The 16019-nt window shown below is 50.5% G+C and overlaps 1 protein-coding gene across 1 annotated transcript in view; it reads left to right on the forward strand.

Annotated features, from left to right (window-relative positions):
• SHISA6 (shisa family member 6) overlaps positions 1–15737 on the forward strand; it is a 182913-nt gene extending 167176 nt beyond the window's left edge. The window contains 2 exon segments of the mRNA XM_039562578.1: positions 1730–1882; positions 9342–15737. Of these exon segments, the coding sequence (XP_039418512.1) occupies positions 1730–1882; positions 9342–9892 (704 nt within the window). The 3' untranslated portion in view covers positions 9893–15737.
• The last annotated feature ends 282 nt before the right edge of the window (positions 15738–16019 follow it).

Here is a 16019-nt window from a genome sequence, read left to right on the forward strand (position 1 = left end):
TGAATTCTGTAAGGAAGTCAGGACTGCCTCAGCCTGTCTTTGACACCGTGCAGAGCTGAGGGTGGGTGTCAGGAACGTTAAAATATCGAGGGGAAGAACACTTGTGGAAGCAGCTCTGGATCCCTGTGCACAGACACACAGGGGAGGTGCTGGGTTCATTTCCAGGCAGCAGGAGCACCGAGGACGTGGCGAAATGAAAAATGCAGAGAGCAGGAAAATGTTCTGCTGTCCAACAAACAGAGCTCCAGAGGGCAGAAAGGCAGCAGGGGAGGGGATGGCCTCACTCTTCCAGATGTTTTTTGGAGGGAGCAGATTCACTTATGAGTCAGGTCTAGAAAAATGTCTGTGAAATATCTGCCCTCTTCTTGGGTGCATTTTGGGTTGAACTTTTTTCTGGGAAATGGGGGAAGTTAGCGAATGTCTGGACACTGCACAAAGCCAACACATGTTCCACATGAGATTCCCCTGCTGCTCTGGCACTTTGGGGCAGAATTTGTGCTTTTATCTCAGCCAGCCCATGGTGCAGAGGCTGCAGGAGGGTTTGGGGCAGGTGAGTGTGCACTGACCATGCCCTGCTCTTCATGGGGACACTTTAGGGGTGCACAGCAGGAATATGTGAACCCAAGACTTGAACGTTCTGCTGCTCTTGCAGAGAATTTACCCCTCTGATTTCATTTTCAGACCATACTGGAAGTGGCCACCTCCTTGGTCTTTTGCCTCAGCTACTGAACCCCATCACTGCTCTCACTCTGACAGAGCCCACTGGTGTCTGTTCTAGGTTTGCTTCCAATAATTGAAGTTCCTGCTTTGTTAAATATTTTCATATCTGCCCATTTTAATATCTGAACACCTGAGAGTTACAACTGCAGTTCAACAGGTCCCTGTGCCTTGGCTGGGCTGATGAAAGGCAATTTTTCAGCTTGCAGCAAAGGAACAAGGTTTCAAAACTCTGCAGATAGTCTGGACTTCAATTTTAGCACCTGGGCTCAGTGTTAATCTTTACTGACAGTGCCCTCAACATTGATATTGTGAGAGAGGGCACTTAGACCCTTCCTGGGGACTCCCTCAGTGACCAACAAAATGAACATCAGTAGAGGGGTATCCTCCACCCCTCAGGGATAGAGATTTCCTGCCTCAGGAACCTCTCCAACACCTTGCCTTGTCCTCTGAGTGTCCCCACAGCCTCACTTCACACACTCCTGCATGCAGGGGAAGCATGAAGGTTTCCAGAGCCCCACAGCCCCAGTGCCAAGGACAAGCATTGCCCCAGAGCCCCCAGGTTCAGAGCACTAATGAGGAATCCGGCACAAGCAGAGGGCAGTGGGATCATCAGCCCCAGTTAACAGAACCCCCCAGACTGGTTTTGTGTCCCTGAGGATGGGGAGAGCACAGTGTAGGGGTGAAGGTGAGTGATGCTGCCTGAGCACCTGGCACAGCCCTGCTCGGCCGGGGGGTGAGTGCCAGCCCAGCCCCCATCGCAGTGGGACAGCTCCGGGTGACTGTGAGGCAGCACTTTGCTTCTCTCCCTCACCACTGTGGACAAGGGAACAACGCCACGGGATCCGGTTCTCGCTGATATGCTGGTGCCAGCTGGAATCGTGTCCGAGAGCCTGCCCCCGAGGCTGGCTCGGACCCAGCCTTGCTCCCTGCTGGAGCCCCTGGGAAAGGGCTGCCTCTCTCCATCGCCTCGGCGCACACCTCACACCTGCCTCTCTCTGTTTTCTTGCAGACAAGCCACGAATGAACAACATCCTCACTTCAGCCACCGAGCCCTACGACCTGTCCTTCTCCCGCTCCTTCCAGAACCTCTCCCACCTCCCGCCGTCCTACGAGTCTGCTGTCAAGACGAACCCGAGTAAATATTCATCTCTGAAGAGACTCAGTAGGTGTCAGCTCGTTTCCCTCCCTCTGTACCTCGTGTGTCCTCGGGCACGGCGTTGAGGCAGTAACCCCCTTCCCTCTGCCGGGGCACTCCCGGGTTGGCATCCCCGGGAATGGCTCCTTTGGCTGTTGCCTCCCACCAGGGATGAGTGTAGAGTGTCATTTCATTACTGGCAGAGCACATGTGGTCCTTTTCTTGCTGCCCTCCTTGCTGTGCTGCCTCCCACTGCCCCACTCGGACCTGCTCCTGAGGGAGTCATCTGAGAATCCTTTTCTCCGCTCTGCTGGAGTTGAGCCGAGCCCCGCTGGGTGCTCAGAGCTGCCCTTGGCACAGCAGGGGCAGGGATCTCACCAGCCACAGGGGCAGCTGGAGCCAAATGACAGCAGAAAGCTGCTAAGGTGGTTGGGAATATCCTTTCCAGGAGGAGCCCTGCCTGCCTTGGGCAGTGCTGCAATCCGCATGTTCCATGCTGTGTGTCCAGAGCTGCTCCTGACCTGCGCCATGTTCAGATCCATTTTCTGTTCCATGCTGTGTGTCCAGAGCTGCTCCTGACCTGCGCCATGTTCAGATCCATTTTCTGTTCCATGCTGTGTGTCCAGAGCTGCTCCTGACCTGCGCCATGCTCAGATCCATTTTCTGTTCCATGCTGTGTGTCCAGAGCTGCTCCTGGCCTGCACCATGTTCAGATCCATTTTCTGTTCCATGCTGTGTGTCCAGAGCTGCTCCGGACCTGCGCCATGCTCAGATCCATTTTCTGTTCCATGCTGTGTGTCCAGAGCTGCTCCTGACCTGCACCATGCTCAGATCCATGCTCTGTTCCATGCTGCGTGTCCAGAGCTCCTCCTGGCCCATTCCATGCTCAGATCCACAGGGTGTTTTGGGTATTCCAGCAGCTTTGCCCTATGCACACTCGTTAGCATCTCTCCTTTCCTGCTGTTTTATGGATTGCATTGTTCTGCCAATGGTTCTGTAATGCTCCAGTTCATCCCCTTTGCCGATTTCAAACTCTTCAGCTTCGGTGGGATTCTGAAATGAGTGATTTTTGTGCAGGAAATGCTCTCTGCAGACTCACCCTTGCTCTGTGGTTTCCATGAGCAGTTTCTGGATGCAGCCATGGAGTCACAGTGCTGAACTTAGAGAAATAACTTAGGTGTTCCAATGGGTCACTGAGGGGAGGGCAGGGGAGGATGAGAAGCAGATCTGACTTAGTCCGTACAAAATCTGCATTCCCAGTTTAGCCAGCTAAGGGAGACACCAAATTAAGTGGCAGGGAAGCCCTTGGACTGTCCATAAGAACCATCTGTGGAAGATTTTTCAGAAGAGACGATGAAATGAAAACGTAGCACAAAAAAATATCTTAGTCCATTCCTCGGCACCTCAACTTGGGACTTACATACCTGTTTAATATTAAGGCAAATTCATCGGATGTGCTTAAAAGTAAGAATCTGCTGAGCTGTGTTGGAGCCCAGAGCTGAGGTATTTGGGGATTGGAACCTGCCTTCCTCCCTGTTCCATGTTCCCTGTGCACAGCTCTGCTTCTGCCGTGAGCTTTGTTCCCTGGAAACACTTGGATCTCACATTCCCAACCAAAAGAGTTCTCCCCCCTCAGCCTCCCAGTGATGAACAGTCCATGTTCATGGGTAGCTTGGATGATACTGCCTGGGATTGGAAACCTCTTGAAACCACAGCATTGTAATATTTCTGCTTTGAATTGTCCCCAGTATGAGGTGATCAAAATGAGAATTTCTGGAGGCCCTGGCACAGGGTGCCCAGAGCAGCTGGGGCTGCCCCTGGATCCCTGGCAGTGCCCAAGGCCAGGCTGGACATTGGGGCTTGGAGCAGCCTGGGACAGTGGGAGGTGTCCCTGCCCATGGCAGGGTGGCATTGGATGAGTTTTAAGGTTGCTCCCAGCCCAAACCAGTCTGGGATTCTACAGTGTGATCCTATGATTTCCTAGATATTTGTCTAAAATGACAAAACCAGATTTGTGTTAAGGTGCCAAGATTAAATGTCCTGAGTGTAGTCAGTGCTCCTGGAGCCTCCCTGCCCCTCTGGGCAGTCCTTGTCCCAGTCAGTGGACACCTGGCAGTCACCAGGAACCCAAGGACACTGAGCTTGTTTTTGGCTCTTGGCTGGAGAGGGGTTCAGTCAAACCCTTAAATAGCCACCCCACCAACCCCAGCAGGGCATCCCTGCTCACTGCAGGGCATCTCCCACCTATTTACCCACCCAGGGCTTCAGTGGTCTCTGCAGGGCACCACCCCAGCCTCCTGCACAGCACCTGGCAAATGCCAAACCAGCTGCTCGACTCTGTGTTTTTGAGTGGCCAAATAATCTCAGCTCTGAAAGTGCCAAGCCCTCCCTGCTCCTGCTGGGACTGAATACACTCAGCACCTCCAGAATCACTGAATCACTTTCTTGCAGCTGCTCTACTCCAGAGCCAAAGGAAAAGAGGCACCCAGTGCCCAAACCTCCCTTTGCAAAATGCCAGCAGGATAATTTTCTTATTCCATATGAAGGAACTGAAGGCAACACAAAAAAGGTGCAATATCTAAATGCAGGAGTTTGAAAATTACTCATAGTGCATTCACTTTTCTTATTTAAAATTACTCCTTTCCAATGGACTCCCTGTCATGGTTACAAAAAAATAAAATAAAAAATTATGAAGAGGTCATTAACAAACATTTCTATTCAGGTAAGATAAAAAACATTAGATATTTTTAAAATCTATGTTTCAGGTGCTTGTTTGGGATTCTTTGGGCTTGCCAGGCAGGGAAAAGTTACTTACTTTCTTCCAGTTAGCAGAGACAGACTGTGAAAGACCAGGGCTCTTTATCTCCCTGGCTTTTCCTTCAGGGCACAGACATCAGGAACCCACCTGGGGTCTCATGGGAGGGTCTCTGAGGGGCTGGGCACCCCCTGGCAGCCCTGGCAGGTGGGAAAAGCAGTGATGGGAGGCCGTGGGAGCGTGGCTGAGCAAGAGCAGCCGCATTAATTCCGTCCTGCATGGTGCTCCAGGGAATTGCTCTTCCCAGCTAAGTGAGAAAGGTCAGCCAGGAAGGAAGCTCGTGTTTTCAGGCATATTAAACCACTTGGTGCTGGCTGGAGAATCATCACAAATGCCTGGGCAGCTCAGAAATGTTAAAGCCAATTAAAACAAGGAGAGACAAGCCCAGAGAGGAAACGTGCTGGAGCTGCAGAGGAAGAAAGCCGGGAAAATCACCTTTAGGAAAAGCAGAGGAATTACTTCGAGGGCCTCACGTGCACACACACGTGCACCTCTCCTCACCATGCTAACAAACAACGGGAACAAAAAGCACCCGTGGCTTTTCCAACTTCTCCTCCCAGAGCACCACAGATGTGCCTCCTTTCTGTACCTCCAGCACCAGAGGAGCTCTGCTCTGCCTTTCTGCAGTGGCACCTTAGGTTGAGGTGGAATGTGTGATTAAGAGCACTCATTTGGGGATCTCCCTCCAAATGGGAAAAAAACCCAACCCCAAAACCACAAAAAAGAGCTGTCTAAGGGCAAATCAGCTGAGTCTGAAGCCAAGGCAGCTGAAGCACTCAGACATCCCTGAGGTTTGGTGAGACCAGCCCAGGTCAATGTTCTAGAAACTGCCAAAGAAAGGGCAGAAAAATCCCAGACAAAACCAATGAAAAAAAGCCTAAAAAGTGTGCAGAAAGCATGATTTCCAGTAATTCCAGTTCCAAATGTTTCAAAAACACAAGGAAAGACCCAGAAATATGGGATTGATTTAAAAATAGAAAAATTCCTGCCAAGCAGTTGCACCAGTGATCCCTTTTTGTCTGCTCCCAATTTCTGTTTTTTTGGAATCCTCTTAAGACACATTTTTGAATTTTTAAGCACAACCCTGATGGAGAAACATACTGGATTGGAGTTTTATTTTGGTTGAAATTGTGAATGTCTGCTCTCATGTGAGCATCAATGACAGGATAAGGGGCAGGGTTACCAGATCCCAACTGTCCCAGGGACTGTGCTGGTGTGATGAGGGTGACATGAATCAGCCTGGAAGGTGTCCCTGGCCATGGCAGGGGGTTGGAAATTTAAGATCTCTTTGAGATCTCCTCCAACCCAAACCATTCTATGATTCCAAGGTTTCAGTTCCTGCAGAAACTTTGATTTTGGTCAACTGTGCAACCAGACCTCCACACTTCCCACTCGGTGGGCGAAGCTCCTGGAGCTCCACTCTTCCCAGCCTGGAGCTGGATTTGGTTCACTGCTGCCCCTGGGTGCAGGAATTCTGTGGTTCCAGCACTGTGCTGAGCAGCACCAGGCACGTGTGTGATGCAGCATATTCCTGCCAGGCTTCATTCCCCATCCCTGGCTCCGGCTGACACCCCCTCAGCGCCAACAGCCTGGGAAATGTCTGTCTGGTGCTGCCTCAAGCAGCTTGTTGGGTGTGACACACGGCTGTTCCGGCTCTTCTGGCTCCTCTGAGATAGAGATGAGAAGTTTTTCCACACCTGGAAACGTTCCTCCTCCTCAGCATCACGGGGGGCATGGCTTGAGTGAGCTTAGAAGCACCTCTGGAATTAAATCAGCTCCCTGAAAGGTTTGGCCATGTCCAGCAAGAGGCTGTACAAGGGTCACGGGGTGGGAGAGGCAAGGAAAAGGTATTTTTAATGCTCCTAATGGACAAAACGTTTTAAAGCGTAGAGCATGCTGCATGTTTGTTCGAAATTAGCAAGGAACAACTTTAAACCACTTTCACTCAGCTGATTGTGCCACCTCTCTAGCAGCCTCAGAGCTGTAAACCTCACATAAGCTGGTTTAGCTCCTGCTGGCAATTACCAGAGCCAGGTGTGGGCATCCAAGCACATCTCCATTTGGGATGTTCTGTGCTTTAATTACATCTATTTAGAGTCACTTGGGCAAATCCAGCGGAACTCCTCTCATCCAGAGCAGAGGCCAAGTGCCAGAGTGCTAATTGCTTCATTCCCATTCTGCAGGCAGCCTCCAGCGTGGTTACCGAGCCTGTGCACACCCAGTGTGGCATTTCCATCTACGGCCACAATATAGAATGAAAATGCCTCCATTTCCTGGGGCCATATGGAATTTCCCCCGCCCTCAGGCTTCCTAGAAGGTGATTTTAAAGACACAAGAGCTCGAGCCCAGGAGAGCTGCTGCCTGACATTTGCAGTGAGACATCCTTCCAAGAAGCGTTGGATTGCGAAAAATCAAGACTCATTGCTGCAGTGTGTGCTCTGGAGAGCAAATCCCACGAGCAGGAAGCGAGCACAGGGGAGCCGTGGGTGCCCTCACACCTTGGGGGTGTGTGGGCTGTGAGGAAGGGGTTGGCAGCAGCAGTGGTGCCAACAGGCCACGGCACAGATGTTCTCAGCTCCTGCTTCTGGATGTGAGACAGGAAACCAACCCCACCTCCTCATGGATCTTCCAGGGTGTGCACAGGGGCCACGGAGCAGTGAAGGGAAGGTGTGGGAGAGGGGGCGAGGAGATAAGTGAGGGACATGGCCCAGCACAGCGTGGTGACGGCTCTGCAGGGTTTGCTGAACCGGTGTCTTGTGAGCAAAGCTCTGGGATGTTGTCAGCACCCACCACACGAGCTCTGGCTCATGGGACAAGCAGCCAGTTGTCTTCAACTCTCAGCCAATGTGGCACATAAAACCTACAGGTTGATGGCTCTGTCAGAAGAAAGAGGGAATTTCCACCCATATTTAACTACCAGGCCTGCTGAAGGCCTGCGGGAAGAGGCAGCACCTACTTCACCTGCCTCATGATCCCCCTCTGTCCTGCAGCAGAGCTTTGCTCTTTTTGTCACTCTAACCTCCTCAGAACCTCCATGCATGGGAAATTTTCGTCTTCTGTCATCTCATCCTTTCCCATCTTCCTTCTCCTGCCACAAACTGAAATACTGGAGCTGAGAAAATAACAAGGCTCCTCTTTATTATCATTACCATGTATCTTTATCATATTTGTCCTATAAACAAATGACTTTCCCAAGGAATTTTCTGTCAGGTCCCAGGATCTGGCTAAGGATGTGTAGGAGAGGATGTCTTTGCCCGTCAGCACTTGGCTCAAGCCTGGTAGGACAAGTCCCTGCTGGGTCCTGCGTGTGTTCCCAGCTCTGGGGGCTCCGTGCCAAGCTCTTCCTACGAGGTTACTTTGCAACAAGCCTCGCTTCTTCTGTAAGGTGGAGAAATTTCCTTTACCTCTGCATGAGGAATCCCTTCCTGCACACCAGTGCTGTCTTCTCCAAGGAGAGGAGGGCTCCTGCCAGGTGTCTGGGGTGGGTCTCACTCTGAGGTGCTCTAAGATGAGCCAGAAAGGAAGGGGGATGCTTTTGGAGACATCAGGAAAACACCTCAGACAGAGCAATGAGGGAGAAGGCTCACAAGGATGATCAGTGTGGAGCATTAAATGTGACTCCATCCCCTGACCCATGGAGACCAGAGTTGTGCTCTCCCACCTGTGACAGTGGAATTTTGGGGAAGGATGGCTGTTCTGGGCAGCCTCCTTCCAGATAAGTGATCCCAGTACCCCAGTTCCCAGCATGTGAACATCCAATGTGTTAACCAGAAAGGTTTTGTGTTTCTGTTGTTGCTTTTTTAAAAAATCTGGAACAATTGTGGAGTTGCTTCTTCAAGTCACAAGCTGGTTGAATCAGGTCATTGCAGCTGCTGCAGGATCCCAGCGATCTATCACGATACAGCTGCAGTAGCCAACATCCTCTCTGAGACTGCAGCGTTTCTCCCAAAGCGAAAAAAATAAAAGGAGGGTGAGTGTGTGTGGGGTGTGTGCTGCATTTCAGAGCAACAGAGAGTCGTTTAAGATGCAGGAGCAGCAAACTGAGCAAGAAATGTTCCATGGGATAAATTCTATTATATCAACCAAGGCTGACTAAAAAAGTGGGAAATGAAACCTTGGGCAGGTGATTCAGTGTCTCAGAGACCATCCCACGACCACGAAACCTGTTTTGTGATCACATTTCCGAATATTTAAATGTGGTAATTAAAATGTGATGAGGTCACTCATGGCTCCAGGGAATACCCATGTCTGAGGGCAGAGGTGATATGTTCATGTCCTCAAACGGGGACCTCGTCTGCTCGTGTCACCTGCCCTGTTCTTTCCCGTGAAGGTGACATTTGGGAATTTCTCCATAACTCATCTTTCATGTAAGTCACCGCCGTCTGGCCTCCCCAGCACATGGAGTCTGTTGTCCCACGGTGCAGGAGGATGGGATGCATTGCCCAGGGGGTTACACTGTCCCCGTGCATTGCACACTCCTCTGTCTGCCACAAGCCCTTGGTGGCACCACCCACAGCAGGCTGTCTCTCTGGCAGGGTGTCCGTGCCTGTGGCAGATGGTCTCTCGGGTGTCACCAGGAGGCAGCTCCAGGGCTGTGTGCTGTGCACAGCCCTTTTTCACCCCTGGGACAGCACTCTGATGTTTCTAACCTCTCCCTTTCCCTTCCCACAGCTGACAAAGAGGCTGACGAGTACTACATGAGGAGGAGACACCTGCCCGACCTGGCAGCCCGGGGAACGCTGCCCATCAACGTCATCAAAATGTCTCAGCAGAGCAACCACCGGGACAGGCCCCGCCGTCCCATTCGCGCCATGTCCCAGGACAGAGTGCTGTCCCCTGAGAGGATCATGCCCGAGGAGTTCAGCATGTCCTATGAACGGATCCTCTCAGACGAGCAGCTCCTGTCGGCAGAGCGCCTGCACTCCCAGGACCCGCTGCTGTCGCCGGAGCGGTCGGGGTACCCCGAGCAGTCCATGTCCAGGGCATTGTCACACACAGATGTCTTTGTGTCAACACCAGTCTTGGATCGCTACAGGATGTCAAAAATGCACTCCCATCCCAGTGCCTCAAATAACTTGTACAATACCTTGAGTATGAACCCGACCTCGGCCAAGCGCCAAGCGTTCGCCTCGCGCCGGCACAACACGGTGGAACAGCTGCATTACATCCCCGGCCACCACCACCACTACCGCACCGCCAGCAAAACAGAGGTGACTGTTTGACATGACCCAGTGCATTGTAGATACTCCTTAAGGACTGGGGTGGCCACAGCACCCCGTTCTGCAGTGGCCTTATAGGCCAAGATAACCTCTACTAACTCAGTGTCTGCAAAGACTTCTCTGACAGTCCCATCCACGTTGTTTTTAAAGCCACCCCTTCATCAGTGACACAGGAAGAGCTGAAGCAGCAGTCAGACACTAGTGAGGGATAACAGAGGAAATTTCCTGATGTGCATCAGTTTCTGTCAAAGAAAGCCATAGTAATCGATGGCTCCTTCCAAGGGCTCACCTGCATTATCCCACAGTTTCCATTAATTCAGGACTTTTCAGTTGCTCCAAGGAGAAGCAGCCTGAGATAGGGAGGAGGAAATACAGGAAAGGGCCTCGTTCTTGGTCCTCATGTTTGGCCTTTCTATAGCAAGCAGGGAAGTTCTGGCTGCTGGGGTCACCCCCAGGCTGCTTGACACCCGTCAGCACCCACACATCTGTTCTTTGTCACCCTTGGAGCAAGTTCAAGGGCAGACTTTCCTACGGGACTGGCAGATCTAGGGACAAGAATAGCCTGGCTGAGAAATAAAGTTTTAGTTTATATTAAATATACTCATAAGATAAAAAACATACTAGTGCCTACAAATCGCCTGCTCTCTCAGTGTAGGAAGTAGTGGGGTTGATGTGTTCAATAAGCACAAATATGCTGAAATGCTTGTTAGACCCTTTTCTCCACTCATTCTAGTATCTTGGTGTCTCCAACATGTAAATAGGAAGGAGGAAGAGGGTTACTCTTCCTCCAGCTTCTTGCCACTGCTGAACCTGAAGCACCAGAACCCGTTCAGCTCCACACTGCTGACCTGTGCTGGGGGAGGTCCTGACCCCACCGAGACCCCCGCGAGCCAAGGCTGCCATGCCTGTCACCGAGCCAGGATTTCTCCCCAGAAGTTTCTTTTCCTGATAGCCTTTTCCATGGCCCAGTTCCCCTGTTTCTGAACGTTTTCTCCTCCCATTTACAGCCTAGAACTCCATATGTAGCAAATCTTTTTCCAGCCCTTACCAGAGGCACAGAGCTGAGGGCGTCTGTTTACCGAAAAGCAGGTCGGTAACTTTCCGTGGTTTTCTCTCCCTGCAATGGCTTCCCAAGAAAACCTTCCAAATTCCAATTCCACTGAGTCCCAATCCTAACCATGAAGACAGTTACATTTCATGCATATAAATTATATATCAAGCATAATTATAATTAATGGGCATGTTGTATATCTGATATAATGCTAATTAGATACTGTATATTTGTAAAATCTTTAAAACATAGACTCGTGGGTCCAGAATTTGTGAGGGTTTTACCTTTGGCTTTCCAGGCAGATTGGGCTTTGCTTTGGGTTGTTTTTTTTTTTTTTTTTGTTGGATTTGGGTTTGGTTTTTCCTTTCTTTTTTCCCTTTGATTTGTGCTCCTACCAAATTCTGTAGAACCGACTCCCACTGGAACACACTTCTGCGGCCAGGAAAGGGTCTCAGAGGGTTTGAAGGCCAGCCAGACCTGGTGCTGGAGCTGTGGGTGCTGGACACCATCCCTGGCATGCCCTTGAGGCCCCACCACACACACACACCCCCAGTGGATCCGGCCAGGCACGCTCCCTCCTCCGGGTGAGATGACGACTGACTTCAGGCTGTGAGCACATCCCTGTGCATTTCTCTTCCTGTCCCACCTCCCCACACTGACTCTTTTCCTACATGGCTCTTCATTAGGCTTCACTGAACTTTGCTCTGCCCTTCTCCCTCCCCTCAAATACCTCCCACCTCCTGGCCTTAATGACATTCCCAGTCCAACGTGCCAAGTCCTGTAGCAAACAATGATCCTGGGGCCTGAGTGTGAGTCTCCTGTGGAGGCTTTGGTGCAGCACTGGGTTTTTCTGGTGCAGGGTAGGTGGGAGGAGCATGTGTCCTTACCCCAGTGGGACTTAGAGGTGGGCCTCAGCGGGGTGTCCAGGTGGCCTTTCTCCTTCCCAGACTGTCCTGGAGGTGGTCCTATTTCCAGAGCTTTATCCTGCCCCATCTGATGGAGACTGTGTTGAGAAGGGCTCCATCAGTGAGAGGTTACTGGGGCTTTGTTTGACGGAAACTGAGCTGGGAAGGAATAATCTAATAATAGTCTCCAGGGTCAGATCCTGCAGCCTTGGGCAAAATCACTCTGGGCAACAACCAGGACTGTCAGTGGATCAGGGTGGCAGTTCATGGCATGCGAGGGATGAGAGAGAACAGGCTCACACCTCCTCTCCTGCCCCCCTCCCTTGATGGACACTACTCTCCCCTGACTACCTCCAAGCTCCTCAGCTCAGCCCTGGATATTTCCTCCCAGAAGACAATCCCTGTGAAAACATGGCCCTTGCTGACCTTCCCACAGGCCGAAGTGAAGAGAAGAGAAACTCTTGTGGCTGTAGCCGCTGCTGAGGTTCTGGGGCTCTTCCACTCTCTCTTGGCCCAAGCAAAGCCAGGGAGATCTGAACACTGGGGGGGAGCAGAGTTCACTGTAGAGCCTCCAGGAGCTGTGGTGGCAGAGCCGGAGAGGAGGTGATGGTGGGAGGCTGTGGGTAGGTGAACACTCCTCTTTCCATGTCCATAGCTGTGTGTCTCAAGCTCTAGTCCTCATCTAAATGTTCCATTTGTGAACTAAGAAGTTACTGGACCAGATGCAAATTTGGAAACTTTGCGTTCAAGTAGCCCGTGCAGGTGCTGAGCTGTGCCTGGGCCATTTGACCTCTGTGTCTTCTCCTGTTCTAGCTAATGAATATCACAGGCCCTCTGCTGATGTGTCCTACCTGGGCAAGAATCCTCCAGAGAAGTCTTAGCCTCATTTCCTTGTCTTTTTTCTACCCACTCAACTGTTTCAAGCAGATGTGTCCCACAAGGAGCCTTTTTAGGCCAAATCTCTTCAGGGACTCTGCCACCACCACAGAAAATTTTCAGCAGATTTCCTTGGGAAGGAACCGTGCCCTGGATACCACCTGGGCACCATGTGGTCCCACAGCTCACTCTGTGTGCTGGAATGGGTTGGTAGATGGGGCAGTGGCATTTCAGCACACACAGCTGTCCTTAGGTCGTTTTTTTTTCCTTATTCCTCCTTCTGAGAGTTTGTCACTGAAGGAACACTTGCCCTGGGACCGAGTGTCGAGACCCACAGCCTGGTCCCCAGCACTTCAGTTCCCCGTGGCCCACACATGATGATAGTGGGAATTTCCAGTTCTGTGGAGGGATCAGACCATAACAGCTGTGAAGTGCTTTGAGACCCTCTCACAACAGAAACTGTAGAGCAGCAAAGTGTTTTTGTGAATCTTGTTTGTCATTGTCCTGACACATCGTGTGTGGTGTGTCACAATCCACTGTCTGCCCAGAACGAGAGTGCCGGGCTGGGGTTGCCGAGTCTCCCACTGCTCTCCTCCTGGCCAGGGTCCTGGCAGGCAGCAGCTCTAAGGGATGCTGTTCCCCTGCACTGCGACCTTCCTGCTTCCTTCTCCCCATGTCTGAGCCACCACAACACCCTGCACTCAGGAGAAAAGAGGGAAGCAGCCACATTCCTCTGTACAGTAAAATATAACCTGCCTTGATTAATGTCATATACTCTGCAGAATTGATCTGTCTTTTTCTCCACCCACAGGTGCAAACCCACACCTGGGCAGTGTCCAGTTCCCAGAGCGCATGTGCAGGGACTGGGGCAGGGGGATGTAGAAAAGTTTCTATTATTTCCTACAAGCTGATAATGATTTGCATTCCCTGAGCAGCGACACATCCCGGGTGGCTGCACTGGGTTTTATACAACTCTGTGTGTGTATATATATAAATATATATACACATACATACTGTAAAACGCAATCAACACGTTCTGACTGACCCTGTCGCAATCGAAGCTTCCAAACTGTGTTGAATCATTCTTTGAAACGTGGAAAACTGTTTTTAATGAACCACACACAGCACCACACGCAACAGAGACTTTGTCATAAAAAGCCTTCTAATGCCAGTGAACCGTGTTTTAAGGAAAAAAAAAAGAAATATTTTTCAATGTTTTAATGTTCCTTTTATAAACGATGAGCTGTTACTTGGGGATGGGGGTGGGTGGGAAGAAACAGAGACAGCTGTCCAGGAGTAAGCCCTCCTTCCCTGGCCTGGATTTAATTTCTGTCTGCTGAGCCTGACTGGCTGCAAAGCTGCTCCCAGGAACCTGAGCTTCCCGCATGCACATTTCTGTTCTATCAGAAGCATTCCCACCAGGAATCTGCAGGAGCTTGGCATCAGGTTTTTGTAAGAGATGGTTAGTTCCTGGTAGCTGGGAAGACATCTTCATCTTCTTCCACCACCACAAACAAAATCGCCATGAACCAGGGAACTGTAGTTGTGTTTGAAATACGTGTTCTCTTTGCGATCAATTTGACATCCTCAGCTCATGGAGAAACTGCTTGTCTTAGTTTGGTTTCAGATTTAGTGCTTAATCTGGAAGGAGGGGCTCTGCTGAAGTACCTTTAGCACCAACAGATTTTGTGTTCAGGTGTATTTCAGCTGAGTGAAGGAAGGGAAATGTGTGAGAAAGGGGCTGAAATATTTTCCTAGTGAGTGCTGTTAGCAATAAGCCCGTGTTGGGGCTGCTCCCTGGGGAACAGCCACTTCTGTGCTGTGTCCACAGGCAGGTGGGAGAAGGGATCATTCCCAGCTCTCTCTGTTGTGAGAGGTGCCCTCCCTGAGCCAAAATCCCGGCTGGGAAAAGCCAACAGTGCTTTGCCCAGGGTGAGGGGAGAGTTGGATGGGGCCATGTGAGTGTGTTGGTGTCAGTCTGAAAGAGATCTCTGCTCCCAGCACCTCGGGTCTCCACCGTGGCCACACGATGTCTGGGAGGTCTCCATGCCAGGAGGTCTCCATACCAAGAGGTCTCCATGCCAGGAGGTCTCTTTCCATACCAGGGGGTCTCCATGCTGGGAGATCTCATCCTGGGAGGTCTCTCTCCATCCCAGGAGGTCTCCATTCCAAGAGGTCTCCATGCCAGGAGGTCTCTCTCCATGCCAGGAGGTCTCTCTCCATGCCAGGAGGTCTCTCTCCATCCCGGGAGGTCTCTCTCAATCCCAGGAGGTCTCTCTCCATCCCGGGAGGTCTCTCTCAATCCCAGGAGGTCTCTCTCCATGCCAGGAGGTCTCTCTCTGTCCCAGGAGGTCTCTCTCCATCCCGGGAGGTCTCCATCCCGCCCCGCTGCCAGGAGGAGCCGCTCCCCCTGCCCCTCTGCTCCGCTGCCGCCCCCGCCCGCCTGCAAACCCCTGAGACATTTTTGTAGCAAGAATTTCTTGGCTCTGAGAAAGACACTTCTTACTGTAATATTTTTAGTTTGGGGGACAATATTTCCTAAGAGGGGTTAAGTGGATATTTTTGTGCTTTAGCCCAGTTTATGGATTCCATGTTTATTATACAGTAGTACTGAAGAGGAAGTACATTTGTATCTGTAACTTTGCACAGACTCTTGGTTAACCATTAAACGAGCTTCAAGATGAGCAGTATTTGACTGTTTTTCTCTGTATTATTCTTGTTGTTATACCTACCTGTAAAAGCACATTCTGTATGTACTGTAAACAAAAATATTATCAGTTTAGTAAAATTTAGAGTCTTAAGGATTTTTCCACTTTTGTCAGTAACAACTATTTATGGATTAAAAAATAAAGGCAATTTCAACATATAAATTGTTTCTTTTTGATATCTATTGGGGGCAAATAAAAGCCATTTTCTTGGCAGCCTTCCCAATCTTTGTAACCAGCGTTTGAAAGGTAGATATCTGTGGTTCTATGTGTAGTTAAATAGCATCTATTAAAATGAATGCTGCAAGGTCTGGAAGACTCATTATTTTTATGTATTTATTTACTGCATTTCATCATCGTGCCAGGAACAATCAGGGGAATCAGAGACACATTGCCATTTGCTGTAAAATTTAGTCTCACAAGCCTAGAGGATTTCATTTTAAAGTTGCCCTTCTTTAAGTTTGCCTCCATAATCCATGATATTGTCTCCATCTAGAAAGCCTTGGATTGCAAAGCTGGAACTTGTGGAATGTCCCACAGCGGTGAGGCTTCCACAGGGGCTTTGCTTTTGCTCTCAGCAGTGGAGCACACAC

Source organism: Corvus cornix, chromosome 18 (genome assembly GCF_000738735.6).
Source record: "Corvus cornix cornix isolate S_Up_H32 chromosome 18, ASM73873v5, whole genome shotgun sequence".
NCBI lineage: Eukaryota > Metazoa > Chordata > Aves > Passeriformes > Corvidae > Corvus > Corvus cornix.